Consider the following 27341-nt stretch of genomic DNA (forward strand, 5'->3'; position numbering starts at 1 on the left):
TGCTGATCAAAAGAAGAAAACTGCCTACACTGGATATCTGAAATGGAAAAAAGAACACAAAGTGGTGAACAACAGCGGGTCAAGTCACATCTGCAGAGATTGAAACACAGGGTTTAGGGTAGATAGCCTTTCATCCACCCTAAATCTGTGGGGGGTGGAATTGTCAGTGGCACAAAAAACAGAGTTAAAAGGGAGTGAATAAATGCCAGAGGAATGATGATAGAAGGGACAACAGAGGTTATGATCTAGAATTATTGCCCCCCCCCCACACCCTCTTTCTCCGTGTTGAGTACAAAGTCTGTGAGGGTCTAACTGAAGGATGAGTGTGTTGTTACTCAAGCTTCACAGTGTAGGAGACTGAGGACAGAGGGGTGGAGTGAAGCATTGTTTGCACACATACTGTGTGCAGTTTTGGTCCCCTTATTTGCGAAAGGATATATTGGCAGAGAAGATTCACGAGGCTGATACCGGAGATGAGGGGGTTAGCTTAAGAGGAGAGATTGAATAGACTGGGCCTGTACTCGTTGGAGTTTAGAAGGCTGAGGGGGATCTTATAGAGACTTACAAGATAATGAAGGGGCTAGATAGGGTAGAGGTAGAGAGATTCTTCCTGCTTAGAAAGGAAAACAGAACTAGAGGGCACAGCCTCAAAATAAGTGGGTGGGCGGGGGTGCAGTTTAGAACAGAGTTGAGGAGGAACTTCTTCTCTCAGAGGGGGGTGAATCTCTGGAATTCTCTGCCCATTGAAGTGGTGGAGGCTACCTCGTTGAATATATTTAAGTCACGAGTAGATAGATTTCTGAAAGATAAGGGAATTCAGGGTTATGGGGAGAAAGCGGGAAAGTGGAACTGATCCACTTCAGATCAGCCATGATCTTATTGAATGGCGGGGCAGGCTTGAAGGGCTAGATGGCCTACTCCTGCTCCTATTTCTTATGTTCTTATAAGAGACTGGCAGCTTATCATGCAAACCAGCCTCCCATCCAATGACTCTGTCTACCTTTCCCACTGCTTCCGGAAAAGCAGCCACATAATCAAGGACCCCACGCAGCATGGACATACTCGCTTCCACTTTCTTTCTTCGGGAAAAAGATACAAAAGTCTGAGGTAAGGTTAAAGTTTATTTATTAACCCACAAGTCGGCTAATATTAACACTGCAATGAAGTTACTGTGAAATTTCTCTAGTTGCCACATTCCGGCTCCAGTTTGGGTCAATGCACCTACCCAGCATGTCTTTCAGACTGTGGGAGGAAACTGGAGCAACTGGTGAAAACCTATGCAGACATGGGAGAACGTGCAGACTGCAAAGACAGTGACAAGCCGGGAATTGAACCTGGGTCTCTGGAGCTGTGAGGCAGCAGTGCGAACCATTGTGCCGCCCCAACAATGGTCACGTACCAACAGACTCAAGAACAGCTTCTTCCCTGCTGCCATCAGACTTCTGAATGGACCAATCTCACATTAAATTGATCTTTCTCTACATCCCAGTTATGACTGTAGCAATACATTCCACACTCTCGCTCCTTCTCAATGTACAGTATGCTTTGTACAGTGGGCAAGAAACAATACTTTTCACTATATCCCAACATGTGTCAATAAAAAAAATCAAAATCAAAAAGCTACCATACAAGGGAATTCAAAAGTCTGCTGTAGGAATATGAATACTAAAAGGTTACGGAAGGGTTAATAATCAGACAAGTTTAAAAATCATGTAAGCTTCAAACTGCTAAACTCAGTCACACAGGAAAACTATGAGAAAAACCACAGGTCTTGGCTAAAGCAGATAAGAGTCAAGGACAAATAAACTCCCAATTACAATAGAGGCAGCAGTCACACAACACACACATTAGACTTCCATTAAATACTGTTCAGTTGCAGCTTGTCAGTATATGTTATAACAAGGAACAATGGACATGGAAGTTGATAAACCATTGGTCAGATTTATAGCTATCATACTCATGCCTGGGTAGTAGATAGTAAAGAAAAATCTTTTGCTTGATGATATTATAATTAGGTAAACATGTAAAGTTGTAATTGGACAACTGTACTCTTATATGTAATTTCAATTGTTAATTGTGACTGGATATCGATAACTTCTATATAAACGTACTTCACTAATTGGCATATGTGAATTACTTGCAATCAGATTTGGAGGTATATCTGTGAGATGCTGTAGCCAGTGCTCCTGGACTGTGCCACCAACTGGCATATTGGATCCCTTACTGTAGCTCGTAATAAAGGGCTGATTTTAAAACTCCAAAATTCTTCATCTGGTCACTTGAGGAGGACAAGGTGTTAAGCAACTAATCATCACAGCACTACAACAGGGTAATAAGAGGAGGAGAGGGGCTGATTAGGGACCAAAAAAAGGTTTTCTGCACGGAGGCAGGAAAGATGGCTGAGTTACTAAATGAATACTTTGCAACCGTCTTTACCAAGGAAGGAGATTCTGCCTACGAGGAGATGTTGAGGTAGTAGATAGGTTAAAAATTGATAAAGAGCAACTGATAGATAGGCTCGCTGCATTTAATTCTACTAAATCACCATGACTGGAGGGAATACATCCAAGATACTGAGGGAAGTAAATGTGGGTATTGTTAAGGCACTGACCATAATCTTCCAATCCTCATTAGCCAACTATGAAGATATGAAAGAGGAATTGGCTGAGGTAGATTGGGAAATTAGATTATGTTTTGATAAGGAATGGCAAACATTTAAAGGAATAGTTTATAGTTCTCAATTAAAATACATTTGTTTAAAAAATGAAGATTCCACTGGAAAAGTGGTCCAACTGTGGCTAATTAGAAAAGTTAATGATAATATTAGATTGAAAGAAGTAGTTTACAAAATTGTCAAAAACAATAGATTGGAAAAGTTTAAAAATTTAGTGAAAAATGACAAGTGAGAAGTATAATATGAAAGTAAACTGGCAACAAAAAGAAAGCAGATTTAAGATAGGGGATTGTCTCCCTAATCACCAGCCTAGACCTCTTCCACTCCAGAGTAACTCTGATGGAAATAACCTCCATTACCAGTTTGTGTTTGGGAGAAAAATGAGAGTCTCTTAAAGCCCAAAGTTGCTAAACTCAATATTATTGTTGTTTGTGTATCAGTACACATTTACTTTTTTTTTTACCTTTTTGGGGAATAGTGGGGGAAGTAGTGGAAAGATTTTTGAGCTGATAGAACCACACTGAATGCTCCTCCATGGCCAAAAGATCTTGATGTTGGACTCAAACCTGAAGCTTCTGGTCCGGCGGTAAAGGTGTTATCATTGGACCACAAGGCCTCCTACACAACTCCATATTAAGGCCAGAATAAAGTATCTGGTAGAAAATGTTGGTGACCATGTATCATTGATGCATGTTGTTTTTAATTTTCTTCCCTTTTCTCCTGACGGTGCTATCTACATTGGTGAGGCCTCATTCTAATACCTCAGTGATATTGGCTATTGAGCCTGACTCTGCCCTCATCACTTTTTGCATTGTTTTTAGATTAAACTTCCAGATATTAACTAGGAATGGAGTGCTTATATAATTTCCCTTTAAAGATGGCACCCCGATCTCTGGGCAGTTGGGTTTTGCCAACCTGTTGAGGACTTTTTGGCAGTGTCATAAGATCTGAAGAGAAACATGCTGCCATTTTTTTGGTAAGATTTCACCCAGAGTTACCATTTCAGTCTTTTTTTTGCTGATGCTGGCAGAGTTTGTCCAGCACTTTGATTTTATTTCAAGATTTCTAACATTTGCAGCATTTCACTTCTGTTTTAATCAAAAATCTCTTCGTTTTACATCGGAATGAAAAAGATCCTCGAATCTGTTACCAAGGACATTATAGTGTGACATTTAACATCATATTTTTCTATGTCGTAGACTTGAATTTCAACATTGCTCCTGGCACAGTGTTTTACAGACGCTAGCAGAAAATTATTAGGCATTATATTTCTATTGAGATGGATTGAATTATGACAGAGCGGAAGATCTACATGAAATTCTGTATGAAGGGGTGGAGTGAATGGAGTCCTGCTAGGCTTGGTAACGGGTGATATATTCTTCAAAACGTTCTTAAATATCTAGGAAAGCGTCACCAGTTTCATCTCAAAGGCTGTAAACGATACCAACATGACCGGGTTAGTTAACACAGAGGAAAGCTGGGAACACGGGATGGGCGAGCAATTAATGACAGATGTAGATTCTATGAAAAATCATGGATTCAGGCAAACAGAATAGGCAGAAGCATTGCAAGCTCTTTGCAAAGCCACAACTGAACACTCCCCCATCCCATACTTGTCAGGCAATTCATTCCAGGTCCTAACCATCGGCCTTTAAAATATTTTAAAACAACCCTCAATAATAAAATGATTCCCATCCCATATTTGCATTTGTCCAAAAACTCCAGTTTTGCCCTTCTGGCGCCTGCATTTGTAATATTAATACTTGTCACAGCTAGAGGGTTGGCACTGGAGTAATTTGCATGAAGCTCCCTCCCTGCCGTGGAGATCACATGCTGCTGATGTGAGACACAGTAAAACCATGGCAGCAAACGGCAGCTTCTTCCTGTTCTTCCTCACCGCGGCATTTTTGCACCTTTCTATTCCCACTGGAGCCCTGCATACAGTCGGTTCCCTCCCTCTGGACACCGTCACTTTTTACAAGGTGAGTGCACCCTGGAAATGCTCTCTTTATATTAATGATTGCTGTTCATTTGATGCAGACGCATGTCTGCCCGACGTGAACTTCCCGAGTGCTGCACAGAAGATACATTTGACAATATGGACACTGCTGTGACATTGGAACAGGTGCAATATGCAGCAGCATGGGAAGGTACAAATCCATCAATATTCATGTTCCAATAACGGCAATCGCAGGCAATGCATTTTTATTGAAAAACATTGAAGTGGCAGAATATAGCTTGGGATGAAAAACCGTTCAGAGAATATTAATCCTGACCGGTGCCCGGGGTTGTTGTTATAACGGGAGGAAATAATTTCGGAAATTTATTCTGGAAATGGATGAATAAAAGCTGGATAGGATTTTCTAGATCAAATCTATTTAACGGGGACACTAAAGGCTACGTGGAGTTTGCAACATTGCTCCATTGTTTCAGTGCAGCGAGTCTGTATCAACCCAATGTATCCATTTCAGAATGTATCCATTTCAATCTGTATCAGTGTGTCTATCTGAGCTTATCTGGGCGGAAGACTCCATTAGAAGCTCCCATCGGGTTTCTATACAATACTTCACAATATTTTTGAAGCCAGTCCGTTAATAAAATAGTTAACAGAGGATTTCCTTTTGAACTGCCAGGCTGTGTTCCTCCAATAGGAAACTGACAGCAAAACAGCGCCGACATCTGCGCACCAATCCCCTCAACACGCGTGTTTCACTTCCTCCCCCCCCGAGAAATCTCCCCTTCCCCCCCCCGGTCCAGCTCCCCTTTCCCCCCGACACATCTCCCTCCTCCTCTCCCCTTTCTCCTCCTTTACTTCTCTTCCTCCCCCTTCTCAATCCCTCTCCTCCTCCACCCTCCTTTTCCCTCCAGCTCATTTATCACTAACGAGGTCAGGGCAGCTTGAGCTTGCAGAATGTGCTAGAACTCAGTCATGTGTGGACAAAACACATAATTACAAGGGTTATTTTTAAAACAGGAACCACTACAGAAACATTTTCATCGGTTACAGCACACGTGTAAGATTCTAAAGTTCAAAATGTGTATCAGGAAAAAAATGGAGATAAATTGTCTGATTTGCAGACAAAATGTCACAAAATGCTACACACTGAACTACTTAGAGCAAAGAGGCAAAGAAATTCCATACTCAAAGAACGTCGTCAGAAGGCATTGTGGGTGGCATCTCTGAAATATTGCACATTTAATTTTAAAATAGAAACTTGCTTCACAAAAAGAGCTTAGTTAAATTACAAACCCTGAAAACGAAATCCATAAAATATACAGTATAGAAAATAGTAAAAAAAAATTACTCAGCAAGTCTGGCAGAATCTATAATGAAACAGAATTAATGCTTCTAGTCTGCAACCTTTCTGCTGATGGTGCACTGAGTGTATTAGTAAACAGATTGTTCTTTCTTCTTTCATGGGACATGGGTTACACACATTGCTGTGGCTCTGGAATCCCATGTAGGCCAGACCAGGTAAGAACAGCAGATTTCCTTCCCTAAAGGACATTAGTGAACTAGGTGGGTTTTCCCAACAATTGACAGTGGTTTTCATGGTCATCAGTACATTCTTAATTCCAGATTTTTTTTTACTGAATTCAAATTCCACTATCAACCATGGTGGGATTTGAACCTGGAACGTTAGCTTACTATCTGAACTAATAGTCTGGTGATAATACCACTAGGCCATCACATCCTCTGTATAGTTAAAGGGAATCTTGAGTGAGTTTGATCTATGATATGAGGATTGTGAAATCCCAATATGTGGACCAGCACTTAAGGTTTCAATATTCCCTGCAGGTTATTCCCAAACAGAAGTATGTCCTGGTAAAGATTGACACGCAGTATCCATATGGAGAGAAACAGGATGAGTTTAAGAAATTAGCGGAAAACTCTGCTTCCAGCAAGGAGTTCTTGGTGGCTGAGGTGGGAATATCAGGTAGGAACTGAGTTATTTGTCCAAGTTCAAGCAAAGGATAAAACATGTGGTTGGCATTTTTGTCACTTACTTGATTCCTGTTGTCTTCTCCAAGCACTTTGTCGCATATTGTTTAGTTCCCACAAAACGATGCAATTTCAATCACAGCCAAAACCGTGTTTAAGACAAAATCCACATTAAGATTTAATGTACAATGTTTTCACAGAAACAGTTGAGCAGGCACTGCAGAGCCAAGAGCTTGTGCCAGGTAGCAGATCCTGAGCTGAGAAACAGATTCATACAAAATAGTTAATGAGTGTCTATCACCATTCCTTTCAGCGGAGATGATGAGAAATGAAGGGGATGTGCGTGGTAAAGGAAGAGAGCAAATAAAAAAAAACTTGTATTGATGTAAACACTTTTTATATGCTCAGGACATCCCAAAGCACATTATAGCAATCAAGTACTTTTGAACTGTAATCATTTTTGAAGTGTTGTAGGGTTAGGAGAGAATTGGTCAATGTTTATTTAGGAAGCTTCATTGTTCCAAACAAGAGATCACCAGGGAAGTAGGGGCATTGTTTGGGGGGGGGGGGGGGGGAAACCAAAAAACATCATTTTCCTACATCATGCAAAATGATTTGACTGGAGTTTTTGTTTTACACTCTTAAACAGATTATGGTGAAAAGGAAAATTCCGAACTTGGCACGAAATACAAAGTGGAAAAGGATGACTATCCTGCCTATTTGTTATTCACTAATGGGGATTTGGAGAATCCAGTCCGATACACCGGAGAGATTAAAGAGGAAGCCATTCAGCAGTGGCTGAAGAATAAAGGTGTGTGGGTGGGGATGCTGGGCTGCCTGGAGGAATTTGACTTGCTGGCTGCAGAGTTTCGCAGTGAAAGCGCCCGGGAAAAGCGTCAGACGATCATGGAGAAGGTGAAGGCCATGGTGCCGGAGGTGCCAGAGTCTGAACAGAAATTGGCGGAGCAGTACCACAAAATTATGAGCAAGGTTCTGGAACAAGGTGACTCGTTTGTCCATTCCGAAATTACACGGATTGGCAAACTGCTGGGAGAGAGCAAGATGAGCTCAGTTAAGAAGGTAGAGTTTCAGAAACGCCAGAACATCCTGAGTTCATTTCAGATACGCAGCATAGCAAAGGAGGATTTGTAAGAATGAATTTGGGTCTGATAAAGTCCTTAAGTGAAAAGAAGCACCTGCTGTAAGTCATGTCACTGCTGAAGTTGCTAAGCAGGATTTTTGGCATCAGGAATCCTCTCCTGGTTTCTCTCATTAAAGGCTCTGAAGCTGGAATATCTCAACTAAGCCTGACCTTGTTTTAGGCTGCCACCTAGCAGGAGCCCTTGCATATACCAGGAGAGCTAGACAAATTTTTAGCCCCTCCCTCTCAAATGTAAAGGGCCCAAAAGCCAAAGCTAACATCAGTTAACTCCATGACTTGGAGTCAACACTAGAACCTTCTAGGTCTGTCTGCCTAAAAAGCACACAAGTAGCAACAAAGCCTCTGGGGAGATCTTGAAAAGTCTTTGGAAGGGAATTTTCACCATTGTTATGGCAGCACAATGTGCTGAAGCTTCGGGAGTGTGTGCTATAGTGGAACATAGGTCGCTGCCCAATATACTCTAACTATCACAGAGTTCCCCATCTCAGTTGTGGAGGAGCTGCTGACACAAGGTAGACCAACTTAGATGAGGAAACACCTTTAAAGAATGGGAGTTATACCATTACAAAACCCGACTTCTGGTAAGCATCCAATAAAATACTTTAAAGTACATTAGAATTTGTAGAAATTTTGAAGCTCTTCAGCAGTGACATGGTTCAAAGTCTATTTGTTTACAAACCTAATTTTTTAATTCTTGCAAAACAACTTTTTCACTAACCTTTTGTTGAGGGTTAATCCCAGTATTGTTTTGACATGCGGCACAGATTTGACGTGTTACTTCCCCTGTGGCGACTTCCCGATGTCAGAAATGCCACAGCAGGCTGTACCCAGAGGTCAGGAAGTCAATAAAGAGTAATTGTGTAGAGATAATTCAGTTAAAATTCTAGCTACTGTCGTTGTGGAGTCCATTTCACTTCCTCTGTGGCTGTAATACCGTTGAACAGTATCCCCTAGCATGGTGTCACTGGAGAGAGTAAGAGAAGGGACATCTAAGGTGTGTCTGGGCCTCCCACCATATGTGAAAATGCAGGTATGCCGAGCACCACAGGTGAAGGGGAAGCAGGTTTGAGAAAATCTTCCCTCTTTCAGCCAAAGGCAATCCAATTTCCCACAGGAGGGATTCTCAGTAAAATCTGCAGCAAATCCTCCATGCAAAACAGTTCCCAGATTGACACGAGAGACTATCTCAACATGAGCAGAGCCAACCTCAAATCCTGTTTCTCCATGGGTTACATAATGCTATTAAAGGAAGAGTCTTGTCTAACTACTGGTGACACCTGAACACCTTACAATCATCCATACTTTGATCTCCCCCTAACAGTTGATCTGTGTTAGGATTGTCCTGTTATGCAAACAATCATTTGTGTGTTCTAATGAATGAATTGGTTAAAAAAATAAAAAAAAAACTTAACCTTAAGTTGTGTTGTAACTATGATTCCACTGTACTCAGGAGGAAGCAATTACACATTTTGGAATTCAGAACAAGTGGCATTCCATTCTTAGCACTCTTGTAGTGTCAACTTGGGTCAGTTGATGGGAACTCTTGTCTGAGTCAGTTAACTGTGGTTTAGCCCTTCAGATCAAGTGCAGAACTTGTGCTTATATTTCAGTGTGTTACTGAGGGAGTATTGCACCATCTATTAGATTAGACAACAAGCCCTGGTACGTGTGTAGATAAAAAGTTTCCTTCAAAGTGCACGAAAACTGGCTGTTAATGGTTGAAGCTGGCTACTTTATCTGATCTACTGGGCAAATTAGTTGCCACATACACTTACAAAACAACAGTAACTCATTGAGTGTGGTGCATTTTAGGATTGCTGGAGGTCATTGAAGGTAGAGTTAGACAGATTTTTGATGCACAAGAAGTGTGATGGGGGCTGAGAGCACAATGGAGCTGCAATACAGCCAGATCAGCCATGAGCTTATTGAATGGTGGAGCAGGTAGGAGAGCTGAATGGCCTACATCTGCTACTAATTCATATGTTCATGAACAGATCTTCCTTGCTGTGTCAACCAACATACACTCATTTTTCTTTGCATTTTCGAAAAGGTGCTATTTTTGAGATATGAATCCGTTGGAGCTACTTTATCTCACCAATCAGATTATTCTCCGAGAACAATGTTAGTAGGAGTTTTGATATTTAAGTGTATTTGGCCATCGTTTGAAATTCATGTTCACTTTTCAAGCGGGAATTACTTGGTCAGGAATCAGACTGGTTACTGTTGACAGTTTATCTTAGTTGAGACAGTTAGACAAATTGCAACAACCTTGCTGAGAGCAGACCTGGTCAGTCTGGCTCAGCAGCAGTCAACTTGCTGAAGCTTCAGCAGTCATAGGAATTACGGGTTTTGGGCAGAACTTAAGCCCATGGGGTTAAACAGATGGTGGTTGTGTTGGAGCTTAAAGCAGAGGAACGTAGTGGTAAACAGTTTATCGAACAGGAGGGAAATATGCAGTGCTGTCTCCCACGGGCTGGTGTTGGAACAACTGTGTTATTTGATACCTATAATGACCCAGGGCTTGGGTGTACAGAACATCATTTCAAAGTTTGTGGGTGACAAAAAGCTCAAATGTAATTATTTGAGAAAGATAGTTACAGTCTTCAGGAAGGGGAGGGGACGGTCTCATGGTAGTATTGCTAGACGGTTAATCCAGAAATTCAACTAATGTTCTGGGATCTCAAGTTTGAATCCTGCCACAGCAGATGGTGGAATTTGAATTTGATAAAAAAAATCTGGAATTAATCTGCTGATGACCATGAAACCATTGTTGATTGTCAGAAAAACCCATTTGATTCACTTCCTTTGGGGAAGGAAATCTGCTGTTGTTATCTGGCCTGGCCTAGATGTGACTCCAAAACCACAGCAATGTGCTGACTCTCAACTGCCCTTGGACGACTAGGGATGGGCAATAAATGCTGGCCAGACAGTGATGCTCATGTCACACAAATGAATAGAAAATACCAATAAAGTGGTAAAATGAAGAGACATGTGGCCGATGAATATTTCTGCAACAAGTTTGGATGAGATTCATTTTGGTGAGAAGAATGAGGAGAGAGAATATAAATTAAATGATTGAATTTTAAATGGGATGCAGGAACAGGGAGTCTTGGGACTGTATGCACACAAGTACATAAAGGTGACAAGTTGAAAAGGCTGTTAAAAATGCATCCAATTCTGAGCTAAAGGTTGACAATGCATCAAAAAGTACACAGAAGAGATTTATAAGACTGGCACAAGAGCAAAGACTTTGATGATGTTGAGTGGCTGGAGAAACAGGGGTTCTCTTTAGACTATGACAGAGATTTGATGCAGATGTTCAAAATGTTTACAAGTTTTTTTCACCCAAAAGGGGTTATGGTGAGTACAGAATTCAGGAAAAGGAACTGTGAGGAACTTGCATAGTTTGACATAGGAAATGGGAGGTATTGGAGGCTCTGATGGACTTAAAAATGGATGGGGAGGCAATGATCTAGTGGTATTATCACTAGGCTATTAATCCAGAAACTCAGCTAATGTTCTGGGAACCCGGGTTTGAATCCCACCTCAGCAGATGGTGAAATTTGAATTCAATAAAACATATCTGGGATTAAGAATCTATTGATGACCTGAAAACCATTGTTGATTGTTGGAAAAACCCATCTAGTTCACTGATGCCCTTTAGGGAAGGAAATTTGCCGTCCTTACCTGGTCTGGCTTACGTGATTCCAGAGCCACAGCAATGTGGTTGACTCTTCACTGCATCTGAACAAGGGCAACTAGGGATGGACAATAAATGCTGGCCCGCCAGCAAAACACATGTCCCACTAATAACAAAAAAATCCCCTAGCCCAGATGAATTGCATCCTAGGTTGCTGTGGGAGGCACAGCAAGAAATCGCAGGGGCTCTGACATGAATATTTAATTCCTCTCTAACCACAGGGAGAGGGCCAGAGGACTGGAGGATGACTAATGTTGTTCCATTTTTCAAGAAGGGTGGTAGAGATGAACCAGGGAATTACAGACCAGTGAGTCTCACGTCATTGTCAGGGAAACTATTGGAGAAAATTCTGAAAGTGAAAATTAATATCCACTTGGAAAGAGATGGGTTAATTAGGGACAGTCAGCATGGCTTTGAGGGAAGTCGTGCCCAACAAAAATGTTAATAAATTTTTGAAAATGTGATCAAATGTGTAGATGGGGGAAGTTCAGTTAATATATTTATATAATTTTAGCAAAACCTTTGACATGTCGGAGACTGATTGAGAAGGTTAAAGCACATGGAATTCAGGGAAACTTGGCGAGATGGATCAGAAACTGGCTTAGTAACAGGACACAAAGGGTATTGGTAAAAAGGATGCTTGAGTGACTGGATGTCGGTGTCCTCAAGGATCAGTACTGGGAACCTTATTGGCTGTTATATACATAAATTATATAGATGATAATGTGGAGGGAATGTTAATCAAGTTTACAGACAAAACCAAGATTGGGAAGGTGACTAATAATGAAGATGATGTAGGATACAGGAAGATACAGATGGGTAGAGCAGTGGCAGATGGTATTTAACCCTGATAACTGAGAGGTGATGCATTTGGAAGAAGCAAGATGAGTGGCAGGACGCTGAGAAGCTCAGAGGAACAGATGGATCTTGGTGTACATGTTCACAGGTGGCAGAGCAGGTGAATAGGATAGTTAAGGCATTATAGGACACTTTTATCAATTGTGGCATAGAGCCTAAGAGCTAAGAGGTCATATTGGGAGTCGTACAGAGCTTTGGTTAGCCACAGCTGAAGTACTGTATGCACTTCTAGTCGCCTCACTATAGCAAGTATGTAATAGCATTAGAGGGGGTACAGTGAAGGTTCACTAGGATGTTGCCTGGGATACAGCACTTCAGTTATAAGGAGAAACTGGATAGACCTAGAATTTCTTTAGAGCAGAGAAGGCTCTAAAGGGGGACATGAGTGAGATGTGTAAGATTTTGAGGGATATGGACAGGATGAGTAGGGACAAGCAGTTCCCTTTGGTTGAAAGGCTAATCATGAGGTGGCATAGTTTTTGGGTAAGGGGCAGTAGATTCAGAGGGGATTTGAGAAAAAGAAAATCACTCAGAGGGTGGTAGGAATCTGGAACACACTGCCTGGGAAGGTAGTGGAGGTAGGAAACCTTATAACCTTTAAAAAATATTAGGTTGAGTACTTATAATATTGAAGGGTATGGGACATGTTCACGAAATTGGGATTATCATAGAATCCCCACAGTGCAGAAGGCAACCATTCGGCCCGTTGAGTCTTCACTGACTCTCCAATAGAGCATCCCGCCCAGGCCCTATCTCACAATTCCACATATTTACCCCGCTAATCCCCCTAACCTACATATCTTTGGACACTAAGGAGCAATTTAGTCGGGCCAATCACCTAATCTGCACATCTTTGGACTGTGGGAGGAAACCAGAACAACTGAAGGAAACCTAGGCTGACACGGGGAGAACATGCAAGCTCCACACATTAGTGCACCTTTAATGGTAGTTATTGTCTGTGCAGACTCAATGGATCGAAGGGCCTTTTCTGTGCATTATAACTCCATGAGTAAATAAGGAGCAACTTTCTAGAAGGACTTGGAGTTCTACTAATTAGACATGTCTTTCAAAGAGCTGGCACAGGCACGATGAGCTGAATGGCTTCCTTCGCTACTACATAATTTTAAGATTCCAATTGTAATGAGAATCTTGAAAACTCATAACAACGTAGTCAATGAGATAAGGACATGTGGCCAAGTTTGCTGTTTCCTTGGAATCTAATGGTCCTCTAAGTAATTTTTTCAGCTCTTCCATTCCATAGTCAATATTTGTATTTGATGCTAAGCCAGATGTATGTTCACTTATCTGTAAAATATAAACATAAAACAAAATCAAACAATTCTGCAATAAATAAAATGTATCTAAATTAGGAACTAAATGATACCTAGAAATATATCAGAACCATGATACATGAAATGCCTCAACAATTTCACCCAAATCCCAACATCCACAGGTCTCCTCCTCTCCCATGAGATTTGATCATACTTGGTTCCCAAAGCTTGTTGTGCGTTAAGGCTTTTCCAGTATACATGCCTCAAGCCTCTGTACATGTGATTGAGTACGCTTATGAGCTTCTTTTGCCTATTAATAGGCCACTGTCAACTCACTGTGCAGCTGCACAATGCTAATCTAGAGCAAATTTTCACTTCAGATCCAGACTTTTACTGTTCTGTTCCACTCCCAATTCCCAGCCTTCCTTTTCATGCCCCCTACGCTCTCCCAGTTTTCTTGAGCTCTAATCTGCATATCTCCAACTCCAGGACAGTCTATTTGCTTCTCACATGGTCCAGTGCCCATTTGCTATTTCATTGTGTTGTACCCTGAGTTTTTATAACGGGAAGATACAAAGAGTAGTGGGCGAGAAGAGGATTGGGAGAGGTTTAAATGTCAACAAAGATTGACAAAGAAGTTGATAAAGAAGGGTAGGATAAACTATGAAGCTGGGCTAGCGCTTAACATAAAAAAGGATAGTAAGAGTTTTTATAAATATATAAGAGGCTGGCTAGGGTGAACATTGGACCCTTAGAGGATGAGAGGGGGGACTTAATGGTAGGGGATGGGGAAATGGCTGAGGCCTTGAGTACCTTTTTTGTTTCGGTCTTCACGGAGGAAGACGTGAATAATTTGCCGGGTGTTAGCGATGGAAAGATGGTAGGAGTGGAGGGTCTGAATGACATTATTGTTACTAGAGAAGCGGTGCTCGACAGACTGGAGGGACTGATTGTGGACAAGTCCCCAGGACCGGATGGAATGCATCCAAGGGTTCTGAAATGGCGGAGATGATAGTGGATGCCTTGGTGATTATTTTCCAAACATCGCTAGATTCCGGGGAAGTGCCGGAAGATTGGAAAACAGCTAATGTTACGCTGTTGTTTAAGAAGGGTGGCAGGCAAAAGGCAGGGAATTATAGGCCGGTTAGTTTAACGTCTATTGTAGGTAAAATGCTAGAATCCGTGATCAAGGAGAAAATAGCAAGGCATCTTGAGGAGAATTGTTTGATAGAGCAAATGCAGCACGGTTTCGATAAGGGGAAGTCGTGTCTGACAAATTTATTGGAGTTCTATGAGGATGTGTCTAGGGCGGTGGATAGAGGAGAGCCGGTGGATGTGGTCTTTCTTGATTTTCAGAAGGCGTTTCACAAGGTGCCTCACAAGAGGTTATTACAGAAGGTCAGGGGGCATGGAGTTGGGGGTAGGGTGTTAGCGTGGATAGAGGATTGGCTGTCAAATAGGAGGCAGAGAGTGGGAGTCAATGGGTGCTATTCGGATTGGCGGTTGGTGACTAGTGGAGTGCCCGAAGGGTCGGTGCTGGGGCCTCAGCTATTTACCATTTATATAGATGATCTGGAGGAGGTAACCGAGTGTATGATGTCAAAATTTGCTGATGACACCAAGATTGGTGGAATGGCAAATTGTGCGGAGGGCGTGGAGAGTTTGCAGAAGGATCTAGATAGGCTGGGCGAATGGGCCAGGAACTGGCAAATGGAATTTAATGTTGGCAAACGTGAGGTTGTCCACTTTGGTAGGAATAATGGTAGGAAGAACTATTACTTACATGGCGAAAAACTGCAGCAAGCGGCGGTGCAGAGGGACCTCGGGGTCCTTGTGCATGAGTCGCAAAAACCCAGCCTACAGGTGCAGCAGGTGGTCAGGAAGGCTAATGGGATGCTGGCCTTCATAGCGAGGGGGATTGAAGATAAAAGTAGGGAGGTCTTGCTGCAGCTATATAGGGCACTGGTGAGGCCGCAGCTGGAGTACTATGTGCAGTTTTGGTTGCCGCACTTACGCAAAGATATTTTGGCCTTGGAGGGAGTGCAGAGGAGGTTTACTAGGCTGATACTGGAGTTGAGGGGGTTGAGCTATGAGGAGAGGCTGGATAAACTAGGCTTGTACTCGTTAGAGTTTAGAAGAATGAGGAGAGATCTCATTGAGACATATAAGATGATGAATGGGATGGATAGGATAGAGGTGGAGAGACTCTTCCCGCTCAGAAAGGATAGTAGGACTAGAGGGCACAGCCTCAAGATAAAGGGGGGGTGGTTTAGAACGGAGTTGAGGAGGAACTTCTTCACTCAAAGGGTGGTGAATCCCTGGAATTCTCTGCCTGTTGAAGTGGTGGAGGCTGCCTCGCTAAATATTTTTAAGACGCGGGTTGATAGGTTTTTGATAGGCAAGGGGATTAAGGGTTATGGGGAGAGGGTGGGAATGTGGAACTGAGCCACGACAGATCAGCCATGATCTTATTGAATGGCAGGGCAGGCTCGAGGGGCTAGATGGCCTACTCCTGCTCCTATTTCTTATGTTCTTACGTTCTTATGTTAAAAATGCAGTATCTCAGAAAAGCAACACATGCCACTGACACTGGAAGGCATGGGAGCTGGGAGAAAATTAAGCAATAATTGGTAAGATAGAAAAGTGTACACAGCTGAAGATGCACACACAACCATTCAAAAAGGGCAAGAGTGGAAATAAATGAGAAGTACAGGAAGAATTAACTGGTGGGAAAGAAGAAATATTTCTGTCCATCAGCAATGCCATGGGAACTTATCTTCCAATGTATTACTGTGCATACCTTAACTTATTACTGGGTATATCATGTGTATCCATATATATAAATGCATTCACAATACTGATAAAAACATCAATAGACGAAAAACCAGACTGGATCATTCTTGAACAAATTATACTTCAAGTGCTCAATTCTAGAATAATTTCAATCAATTTTTCCTTGAGTCACTCAAGTTTACTGGTCTACTTTTCAATTATGTTTAGACATTTTCAATAAGTACATTGCCTTTTTCCAACCCTCAAGAATCTCTTCCAAATGCAGTAAATTTACGAAAATATCAGCTGATGCTTGGCTAATTTTAATCTTCCAACTTTGCATGCCAGTTGTCTTTTATTTACATTTACATCCATTATTTGCAGTGGCAGCTGTGTGTAACCATTTACAAGATGCTCTGCACCAACTCACCAAGACCACTTCCACAGCATCTCGCAAACCTATGGCCTCTATCACCTAGAAGGGCAGCAGATACATGGGAATGCCACTAATTGCAAGTTCCCCTCCAAATTGTACAACATCTTGACTTAGAAGTATTTTGCCATTCCTTCATTGTTGCTTGGTCAAAGTTCTGGAACTCCCTTCCTGACAGTACTGTGGATGCATTGACATCACATGGACCACAGCAGTTTCAAAAAAAAAGCAGCACACCACCACCTTTACAAAAATAAATGCCGGCCTAGCATAAGAACTATGAGCAGGAGTAGGCCATCTGGCCCCTCGAACCTATTACGCCTTCAATAAGATCATGGCTGATCTATTTGTGGACTCAGCTCCACTTACCCATCCACTCACCATAATCCTTAATTCCTTTACTGTTCAAAAATTTATCTATCCTTGCCTTAAAAAACATTCAATGTGGTAGCCTCAACTGCTTCACTGGGCAGGAAATTCCACAGGTTCACAACCCTTTGTGTGAAGAAGCTCCTCCTCAACTCAGTCCTAAATTCGCTTCGCCTTATTTTGAGGCCATGCCCCCTAGTTCTAGTTTCACCTGCCAGTGGAAACAACCTTCCCTGCTTCTTTCTTATCTATTCCCTTCATAATCTTATATATTTCTAAGATTTCCCCTCATTCTTCTGAATTCCAATGAGTATAGCCCCAGTCTACTCAGTCTCTCCTCATAAGCCAACCCTCAACTCCAAAATCGACCTAGTGAATCTCCTCTGCACCCCCTCCAGTGCCGGTATATCCTTTCTCAAGTAAGGAGACCAAAACCGTACACAGTACAGCAGGTGTGGTCTCACCAGCAACTTATACAGCTGCAATATAACCTCACTGTTTTTGAACTCCATCCCTCTAGCAATGAAGGACAAAATTCCACTTGCCTTCTTAATTACCTGCAGCACTTGCAAACCAACGAGATGCCAAATGGCCTCCTTCTGCACTGTAGGATTCTATTATTCTATTCTTTTGGTCGAGATTCTTGCACAAGGACACCCAGGTCCCTCTGCACAACAGTGTGCTGCAACTTCTTACCATTTAAATGATAGTTAGTTTTGCTGTTATTCTTACCAAAATGGGTGACCTCACATTTACCAACATTGTACTCCAACTGCCAGACCCTCGCTTGCTCACTTAGGCTATCTATATCCCTTTGCAGACTTTCAGCATCCTCTGCACACTTTGCTCTGCCACTCATCTTAGTGTCATCTGCAAATTTTGACACACTACACTTGGTCCCCAATTCCAAATCATCTATGTAAATCATAAACAATGGCAGTCCCAACACTGATTCCCTGAGGCACACCACTAGTCACCGATTGCCAACCAAAAAAAGACCCATTTACCCCCACTCCTTGCTTTCTGTTAGTTAACACCGTGCATCTTTATCTTTTATAGCAGTCTCTGGTGTGGCATCTTGTCAAATGCCTTCTGGAAATCCAAATACACATCTGCAAGTTCCCCATTGTCCACTGCACATGTAATGTCCTCAAAGAATTCCACCAAATTAGTCAAACATGACCATCCCTTCATGAACCCATGCTGCCATCAATGGGACAATTTATATGCAGATGTCTTGCATGCAGCCAATGACAGGCACATCCCATGAACTAATAAAAAACAGAATTTGCACTGTGTAGTTCTGAGTCTTAAAACATAACCACCAGAATAATTCACATTTAATTATCACCAAAGTGAATCTCACAGTTAATACGATCACTACGTCTAGACAGAGAGAAATAAACAAGATCAAGCATGAGTTCACTCCAATGAATCCCTGCATCTTGCAAAGTATGATCAGTAGCAGTAGTTGTAAGTGCTAGTAGCAGAAAGATAGAATACAGACAGTTGCAGAGAGTCACGATACACAGGTAATAGTTTAGTTATGCGCTGAATTTTATTGCTTGAGTATCTTGATTTAAATATACACCCATATATAAAGCTGCTGAATTCACAGCTGTATAATTCGGCTGTTTGATATACAAAAAAAACTTTTGAGGACACTTTACAGCCTTGAAAAAATCAGTTTGAATCGTCTGGATTCAATAGAGGGTTGCTTTTCAGTGAACGCTATTTACAGTAAGTGCGTCAGATTAAACAGCAGTGCAGCCAAGAATTGGGAAGGAGGCTGCAATTAATGTAAAGCAAGGACATCAACTTCACTGCACCTATGAAAATTATTGCAGGAAAACAAAAACCACGAGGTTTGCCTAATTACACAATTGGATAGATAGGTTGGATCCTATGAGCACATGCCTGTCACAATGGCATATACACAGTAAAAAAGTCAGACTTTTTACTGTGTTTACGCCAGTCCAACGCCGGCATACCCACATCAATGGCATATACTCAGTGGATCTAACTCCAACCATGAATACTTACTGGCTTCTATTTCCATTGAGAATTTACAGAATTTTACACTAAATTACACTTTTAAACTGGTTTGATTGTCATAATCTGGGTTTGAAGGGGAAGATATTGCTTCCTAGTTTTATTACAATAAACTATGAGAGCTTAATCACCAAGCAATAGAGAAAAAAAGAATACCCTCCAGGAATGACGCTGTGAATTCAATCAGGAGGTTGACCCTAATGAAAATAACTGAGTGATTCTAGCTACCAAAATCTGTCAAGTCTGCCCTTCTTTATTTTGACACTTAGTTTTGATTCTTCAAAGGGACCTGGTCATTTTTACATTACCATTTGTTGCCTCTTACTGCTGAATTAAATTTTGTTCCATTTTGATAAAAAGTCTGATATGGTGCCTCATTCTAAGTCAGTTTCAAGTTTTTTTAAGTGGTGTGCAAATGGCTTGTTTGCAGATGCATTGGAAGTGTTGTACGCATCATAAATGGCAGTCTCCAGTTCAATTCCTGGTCCCTGCTAAATTGACTGCGGGGGGTGGGGCGCTAGTTGAACTTAAACGGGAGGAATTCATTATGATTTAGTTATTGCTGACTTTAGGTTAAAATTGTAAACATGAGACTGTCTCTTTTTTTTATTCTTTACAATTTTATTTTCTTTAAATAATGACATGCAGTGCCAAGTCTGTCCACACAGCTAGCTGGACCTTCTTAAAGTCCCGGTAGCCATCTGCATAAGCAATCATAAAAATCATAGTGAATGGATCCAGGCGAACCAGAGGCTGTAAATGTTCACCCCAGACTTACACAATAACTCCTGCACTAAGTTTCAAACCTCTGACATGCTGGTGAGATAGGTACCAAATAGGCACTTGTCCACTGGATCCACTGGATAGGAAGCATTGTGGCAACCTGAAACAAGAAAGTAAAGAAATACAAAACTTCTCACAAGAAAGGAAAAGGGAAAAAACAACAGTCAATAATCAGTGAAGTCCACAGTATTAAATTAAACAAAACTATTTAGTTCTTGTCTAGATCACTTGGCCAATGTGCTGGCAAAGAGAATGGATGCAGCAATAAACCAATACCTTTTCTTGATGAACCTCAAGTTAAATTGAATCTTGCTGTTGACCATTAACGCAATTACACACCACATTTAAGCCAAGTTACTAGATTTTAGTAAAGGCAGCAATTGGGCCTCAGCACCCTGCGCTACGGAAGGTAGATAAATCTTAACCTAAGTCATAGAACGATATAGTACTTAAGGAGGTCATATCTGTGCCAACTCTTTGAAAGCTATTCAATAATGTATAGACTCCTGCTGGAAAGTGCATGTGCTGATGTCAGATTAAAATAGGACCAGTTGTGATTGTGACAGCATCAGTGTAAAATAGGCTGCTGATACTCAGACTCATACCGCATGATGTTCTTGAAGGCAAAAGGCTGTACTTAGGAACTATACACAAGTCAGAGCCTTTGGTGGTGGAGCAGCAAGAGATGGGAAATACAGGAAGAAAACCATCAGGCTTTATTTTCCACTTGCAATGAAAACAGAAAACAGTGCCAATGCAGAGATCAGCATCTGAAAGGGAAATACAGATTAACGTTTCCAGTGAACTCTTTTAATGTTGCTCCCCCTCCCATTTCTTCCACAAAACTAAAAATTGTCATGTCATGGTCAAAAAAAACTGTCTTGTGATAGGATGAGGCAACAGGTAAATATTAAAGAGTTGTGACAGAGGTTAGTACTTTTTGAAGTTATTGACCCAACTGCCTTGGGGACTGTGGTATAAGTTGAATTTTCTCTATTAGTCCAAAATTTTAAATGTATGGAAACAAGACTGGAGCTCATGGTGTTAAATAGTCACTTAACATCCCATCTAAACTAAAACATGATACAAATTTAACAAATTCTACCTGCCAAAATTGGTCATGGCGCAGCATTAACTAAGGTATTAATACATGGGGAATTGCATTTCACCTTCATTCCAGAAGCAAACAACATAAAATAAAGATGTAACTTGTCAAACCCAGAACTATACACTCAACTGAACTATACAATTTAGTCCGTTATATTGCTAATTTTAAAAACAAGTCGTTATTTCTACATATTCCTCCATTTCAGCAACATGTGAGCTTGTACACACTGTAAACAAAGTATGACCAGTATAGTTTTGTGTGTCAAAAAGTTTCATTGCGAAATCAAGTTGTAGCTAACTTTAAATAGTACCTAGAAAAATGAAACTGTCAGATTTAGGGAGTGTTTCTCAATAAATCCTTCTAAATGTTACCATTTGAGTTAGCAGCAGAGTTGGGCTGACTTGACTTGAAAACTGCAGTGGATATATGTGTATGCTCCCTGTCAAAGAAGGACACTCTTGCAACTTCCTCAGACCTTGAGCTTCTCACCTCAGCTCATATGTGAATAGTGCGAGGGTCCATGCCATATTTGCAAAACTCCTAGTAGGCAAAACTCCAGCCAAAAGCAATACTGTTTAAAGGTCTGGTAACAAAACGGCTACTTTCTCAATAGGCAAAGAAAATAAACTTACGGGGAAGGAAATAAAATTTTAATCATTTAATGATCATCATAAAGTGGTAATAGGTGTATGGTTTAATTTGGACAAGGTGTCTAAACTAGTTATACACTGTTAATTAGTTCAAGAGGAAGTTTAGAATATATGCAGGATTCGATGACCACTGTATTACTCAGACCATGCAGTTAGGGATATTAGAATCAAAAGATATCCATATTTTTGACTGGCTTTCAGCAAATATATTAGGTTTCTGTAATCATTGATAATTCAATTGGGATTTGGAGTTTATTTTTTAAAACAAAAGTCTGTATAGGATTTTGTTCATATGGTGCCTCTGCGTGCATTTGCCTCAATAAGGGGTATGCATTAAGAGAAAACATGTGGAAAGCCAAGTCACACAGAACCAGTGCATTTCAGCCAAAATACTGCAACATAAATCCAAACTCATGACTCCCATAAAATCAGCTCCTATTCTTTGCTGAGCCAGGTACTTCAGGGAAGTGAGGCTGCAAAGGGTAAATTTCCCTGGGTCTAGTGAATTACAATAACAGAATACAGGTGGACCAGAGAGAACTGAAACAGCAGAGTGAGAAAATACAAACTAGTTAAAAACAGTGATGAGCTAACTCGAATTCTACCTGTGAAAAACTGGGTGTTGATGAAAGTCACAATCAATTTTGTTTTCATAGATCCAATTCATAATTTTAAAATGAAATTAGAGATGATTTGAAACTTTATATTTTAGATATTAAAAGTAACAGACACTTGCTAGCCCAAGGAAAACATGAGAGAAAAGCACCTGCAGTTCTTCAAATGCCACAGCAACATTTATGTTCACAAACATTCTGACTCTCCCAATTGTTCCAGAATTCTAAACAGAAACTATAGACAATAGTGACACCCTGCTTGTGCAATCAAACTCAACAGAACATAGATTGTCTTGTGCATTACGTAGTGGCTCAAGTTATTGTATAAATTTCACATCATTTAAGCAATTGAGGGCATGTCACCTCCAACATATCCAATCAACTGTACCATAAAATCCAACTTCACTTCCAATACCATGTGGTGCTCTGAGGAACTGTATAATTTGTTAATGAAATGGTTGACAAGTTTTAGTTCTTTGAGCCAACACCTGGATTTTAAAAAAAGCTAAAGCCAAGTTGTTTCTTGCATTCATTCCACTTCATCAGCACTATACTTAAGGTATTTCTTTCGTTAAGTTGACTTAAAATTCACATTTTTGCCACCTGTCAGCTTCAAACATGCCCGGGTCAGATATAACACATGTTGGCTGGGCAGTAAAGCTCCCTGGAGACTTTCAACAATTGCTGTTATCCCCAACTTCAGGTGTGAAAGCACAATAAACCAGACATTTCCATTTCATGTCACTCTGACCTGAGAGACAGGCTATAAATTCTGTGCAGGAACTCCATACCAAGCATGGATTTAGTCGATACAAAATCCAAATTCTTCTTGTAAAAGACTCTCACAAACAGCAAAAAAATGAGTATAATTTGTGCTGAGTCCATATTCAGGTCTTAAAAGGTGGAAGGATTGCTTGCCAGCCTAGTATTCTATTTAACCATACAGCAGAGCAAGAGGCTAGTTAGCTCATCATGCATGAGAAAGAGGAGGAGACTATTTGGCCCCTCAAGCATGTGCCCAATCTTCAACAACTAGCCAATTCATTCTGTTCTCTTGCTTTCCCTAAAGCCCTGCAACTTTTTCCAGTTCAAGTATTTCACCAGTTCCCTTTTGATAGGTGTAATTGAATCTGCTTCCACTACCCTTTCAGAGGCCATACTGTAGATCATAATTATCTGCGTAAATGTTTCCCCTTACCCTCTTCCCTACTGTCTCTTCTGGTTCTGTTCACCATTACCTTAAATAGGTGTACTCTGGTTATTGATCATTTCGCCACTGGAAAGTTTCTCTTTAATTATGCTACCAAAATCTTTGATGATTTTGAACATCTCCATCAAACCACCCTTTTTGATCTTTCCAGTCAAGCAGAACTCCAGTTTCTCTAATCTCAATGTCAACATAAAATGGCCATGCTTTTTAAGAAAGAGTTTTAAAAATTTGTATTTATGGCCCTCACTGATCTACAAGTCTTTTGGAGCACACCCAATTCTCCCCCAACTGTCTTCTCTTCCTACTTCCTTCCCCCTTTCCCTTTCTACAAGTGCCAACTGATGCTCGGAAACTACGCAGACCAGAAACAGCTTGTCAATAGGGTATGCTCCATGCAAGCCCAGACCGCGACTGATGGCAGGTATTTATTATTGAGTGCCATCAAAAAAACATTCAACTTCAGTCTCACTCAACATTACATACATTTCCTTTGTGGGACCAGCAGCTTCAGATGAAGAATGGGTTGACATTTTCTCCTTTCTAGCTTGAAATATTAAGAGTAATTTTAATGTTACTCAAATGAAATAAGCAAACAGCACAGGTCAAGAAAAAAAACTATAGGCCATTTTGGTTTGTTTGATTCAGTGGCATATTACATGCTAAACCACTGGGGGAGTAGGTGATACAGCTTTGAGTACATTTGGTTCTGGGTTAATTTATGGAAAGTTTTTTGACAAATTACTGTTGCTGCAAAACTGCAGAGAGCCTTCTGCAGAGCATGGTGTCAACAAGGTACTCACAAAAGGATTGGCACAACAAGTATGCCTTCTGTTGTTTAGTATTTGAGTAAAACTCTTTGACACCCAGGCTCTCCTATCAAAATATACTCTCTGAATAACAACTGTTTTAACACATTAGGTTTACTTTTCCTTCTGTTATATCTTCAGCAGCTGTGAAGACAAATGGAAAGGATGCTCTTGCACATTAAATGCTAATACCTTGTTTGACAGAGGCAATAAACACATGGGGAAATGACAGAGACAACATTTATGTCTCCTGGTTAAGATCAGACTGTCTGGAGACTTCCACCCCCAGCCTGTCTGCTCATAGCTCCCAGGTAAATGCTGCAACGAATTTGAAAATGAGACCATGAGATATGGATAAGCAGCTCATACACTGTTCAAAGAACAAAATTTGACAGGGAAGCACCTTAAAAAGAAACAAAACCTCTCCCCAATTAACCTGATAAAAACAGGGTGAAAAAGAGAATTGCGAAACATGGGAATGGATTTGAGGAGTCAGATCCAGAAATGAAAATATACTCTTTCACAGTTCCTGAAAGAGAGGGTTCTGCTTATACAACACAAATTTTATACAAATTAAAAAACACAATTGAAATGTTGAATAAATTATGATGGAACATGTGGTACTTATCATATACAGTCTGTACACCCATATGTGTTGTATAAGCTGCAGTCAAAATCTCAGCACCTACACAGGTACTATATTTGAACACAGTTTAACCTTTCATTCGATTTTCAGCATCTAATAGCGATGGTGCTGGGTGCATCATGCACTGAACTACACAAGAGAAACACCCAACGGATTCTAAAAATATTGCCATTATGTCTGAGAGAAGGCCTCTGACTCTGGATTTATGTACATAATTTATTAACCATTTTTGTTCTAAAAACCTTTTACTTTAAACTCTTTTGTTGCAAAGTCCTTCATGCTCTCTGGTAAATGTTCGGCATCAGCTGATGCATCTGATGGGTCCTAAGAACATATGGTAATAGTAATGGGGGGATTACGGCATTGCCGAGCAGTTCTTCACTGGTCTCTTCCCCCCGTTTTCTCCTCTGTCTCAGGGTTAAATTTTCAGGCTTTTAATTGTGTCCAGTCTTTTTCTCAGGAGCTCTCCAATCTCCTGAAGGGAACGCTGGTAGCTGCTTTGTATTTTACCTCGCACCGTGTGGGGGAACTTCTGCTCATCCTGAAACCAGCAACAAAAAGAAAATTATTTTTCAGCTCCTGCAATTAAGAAGAATAATCCACGATTTACTAACATGAGTGACTCCAGAGCACACCCTAGAAAATGCATACATTGCAAACTATGTAAACACTGTAGCTCAAATAAAAGAAGTCTATTTTTCTCATGTATTTATGAATAAGGGAACCATTGTTTGGGAATGGGAGGTTTTTCGGCACCTAATATCAGTGTTAGATACTGATCAATTATAGCACCATTATGTGAATAAATTTCGCTAGCTATGCTCTGACCTCAAGCCCCTACCATGCTCCTGTTATTATTCCTTAGCAGTAAACCTGTGGCTCTCTCAATGAGAATGCTAACTGAATGCCAGCTGACTCAGCAGTGGCATTTATCTTAATCAGGTTATTGGGTCCAAGCCCCCTTTCCAGGACTTGAGCACGAAGGCATCACATATCATATGCAAGGTGCAATCGCTTTGCTCTGCACGAAGTATTCCTCATCTCCTTCAATATTCATCTCTCTGACTTTAAGGGAGAGAATCAACATTGAAAGTAATAATTTTACTTGTTATAATACAGGCTGACACCAGCAGCTTTGAAAAAAAAACTGCAACATTTGCAGCAATGCCCAACAGGGACTGAAGAGATTGCTTTGAGCATATTGTGGAGATACTTTGGTGACTTCAGCCAAGGTACAGTAATCTTTCAGATAACACCAATGCACAAGTTGAAAAATTGTACTGTACATGGGCAGCACTTTACATTCCTAGCTGGAATAATTGGCAAGTAAATCACTGAATATCACAGAATACTGTATAAATTCAAATGAGATAACATTGAATCACCAAGCAGAACACTTCTGTGACCTACCCACAGCACCTGGAACTCAGCTCAACATTTTGCTTGCTTTCCCTTGCCGATGTTAGTCACCCTCGCTTTGGAGCCTGGACACCTGCATGCAGTTTGCAGGGGCCGATGTGGGGGCCACTGATGAAGCCAGGGCCATGGACTCAGGTGACTGTAACTTTCACTTCACCATTCAGATGGTAACTCTTGTTTGAAGTGCCATGGCACCTTTGGGAACAGCAGTAACTGTCCTGATGAGGCTCTGGGTCAGGCTCCCTGCTCTGTACTCCTGCTCCCAGATCCCAGGCCTTACTTGCTCCCTGCAGCCTTGGTCTCTGATGCTGGCAGCTGCTCCACTATCAAAATATGGCTGGTCCAGAATGCAGAGCCAGGAAGGGAGCAAAAAAATATTAAACGGAGCAACTTAAAGGGAAGAACTGTCATCTGCCTTTTTTTGGGCAGGTGATACGCAACCCCAACAAAAAGAATTTTATTTTTCAGTTCCTGCAATTAAGAATAATCCATGGTTTACTAACAGAGTGACTCCAGAACATACCCTAGAAAATGCATACATCACAAACTATATAATCACTGCAGCACAAATGAAAAAAGTCTAACATTTTTTTCTCTTTGAAAATTCTGGGAAGAGGCTTTAAATACAAATGTTAAACATGTTCAGCGTGGGCAAGACTGATTTCCTCAGAACTTTCTGGTTCAATGCTATCCACTATTCTTAAATCAACTCAAACCACTCTCACCACAATTCCTACCAGCGGGAACTACCCTACACTGCACAAAATGTTTTTCCAGTCACAATCAAGTTCGGTTAAACAACATTGCCAACAGTCCAGTTAAACTTTCTCATTTTGTTCTTTTGTTTATTTGTTTGATTGCTACTCATTAC

General features: G+C 40.9%; 2 protein-coding genes across 2 annotated transcripts in view; one reads left to right on the forward strand and one right to left on the reverse strand.

The window, feature by feature from the left end:
* The first annotated feature begins 4521 nt into the window (after positions 1-4521).
* Positions 4522-9204, forward strand: LOC145356068 (endoplasmic reticulum resident protein 29-like). Its single transcript, XM_080208677.1, has 3 exons — positions 4522-4656; positions 6474-6612; positions 7267-9204. Exons 1-3 carry the CDS (start codon positions 4534-4536, stop codon positions 7767-7769), a joined length of 765 nt encoding a protein of 254 aa, XP_080064803.1. The 5' UTR covers positions 4522-4533; the 3' UTR covers positions 7770-9204.
* Positions 9205-18771: 9567 nt separating this feature from the next.
* The window catches only part of naa25 (N-alpha-acetyltransferase 25, NatB auxiliary subunit), an 88269-nt gene continuing 79699 nt past the window's right edge, over positions 18772-27341 (reverse strand). Inside the window, exon 24 of the mRNA XM_080208155.1 lies at positions 18772-25592. Coding sequence (XP_080064281.1) covers positions 25470-25592 — 123 coding nt within the window. The 3' untranslated portion in view covers positions 18772-25469. The remainder of the gene's footprint in view (positions 25593-27341) is intronic.

The sequence above is a fragment of the Carcharhinus amblyrhynchos genome, chromosome 20 (assembly GCF_965287045.1).
Source record: "Carcharhinus amblyrhynchos chromosome 20, sCarAmb.v2.hapA, whole genome shotgun sequence".
In the NCBI taxonomy this organism is placed as follows: Eukaryota; Metazoa; Chordata; class Chondrichthyes; order Carcharhiniformes; family Carcharhinidae; genus Carcharhinus; species Carcharhinus amblyrhynchos.

What these genes read in the sequence shown, in the direction of transcription:
- LOC145356068 (XM_080208677.1), top strand. Translation starts at nt 4,534, where the DNA reads ATGGCAGCAAACGGCAGCTTCTTCCTGTTCTTCCTCACCGCGGCATTT. An exon ending in ACACCGTCACTTTTTACAAG is followed by an intron (nt 4,657 to 6,473) that starts GTGAGTGCACCC and finishes TATTCCCTGCAG; the next exon opens with GTTATTCCCAAACAGAAGTA. An exon ending in GGCTGAGGTGGGAATATCAG is followed by an intron (nt 6,613 to 7,266) that starts GTAGGAACTGAG and finishes ACTCTTAAACAG; the next exon opens with ATTATGGTGAAAAGGAAAAT.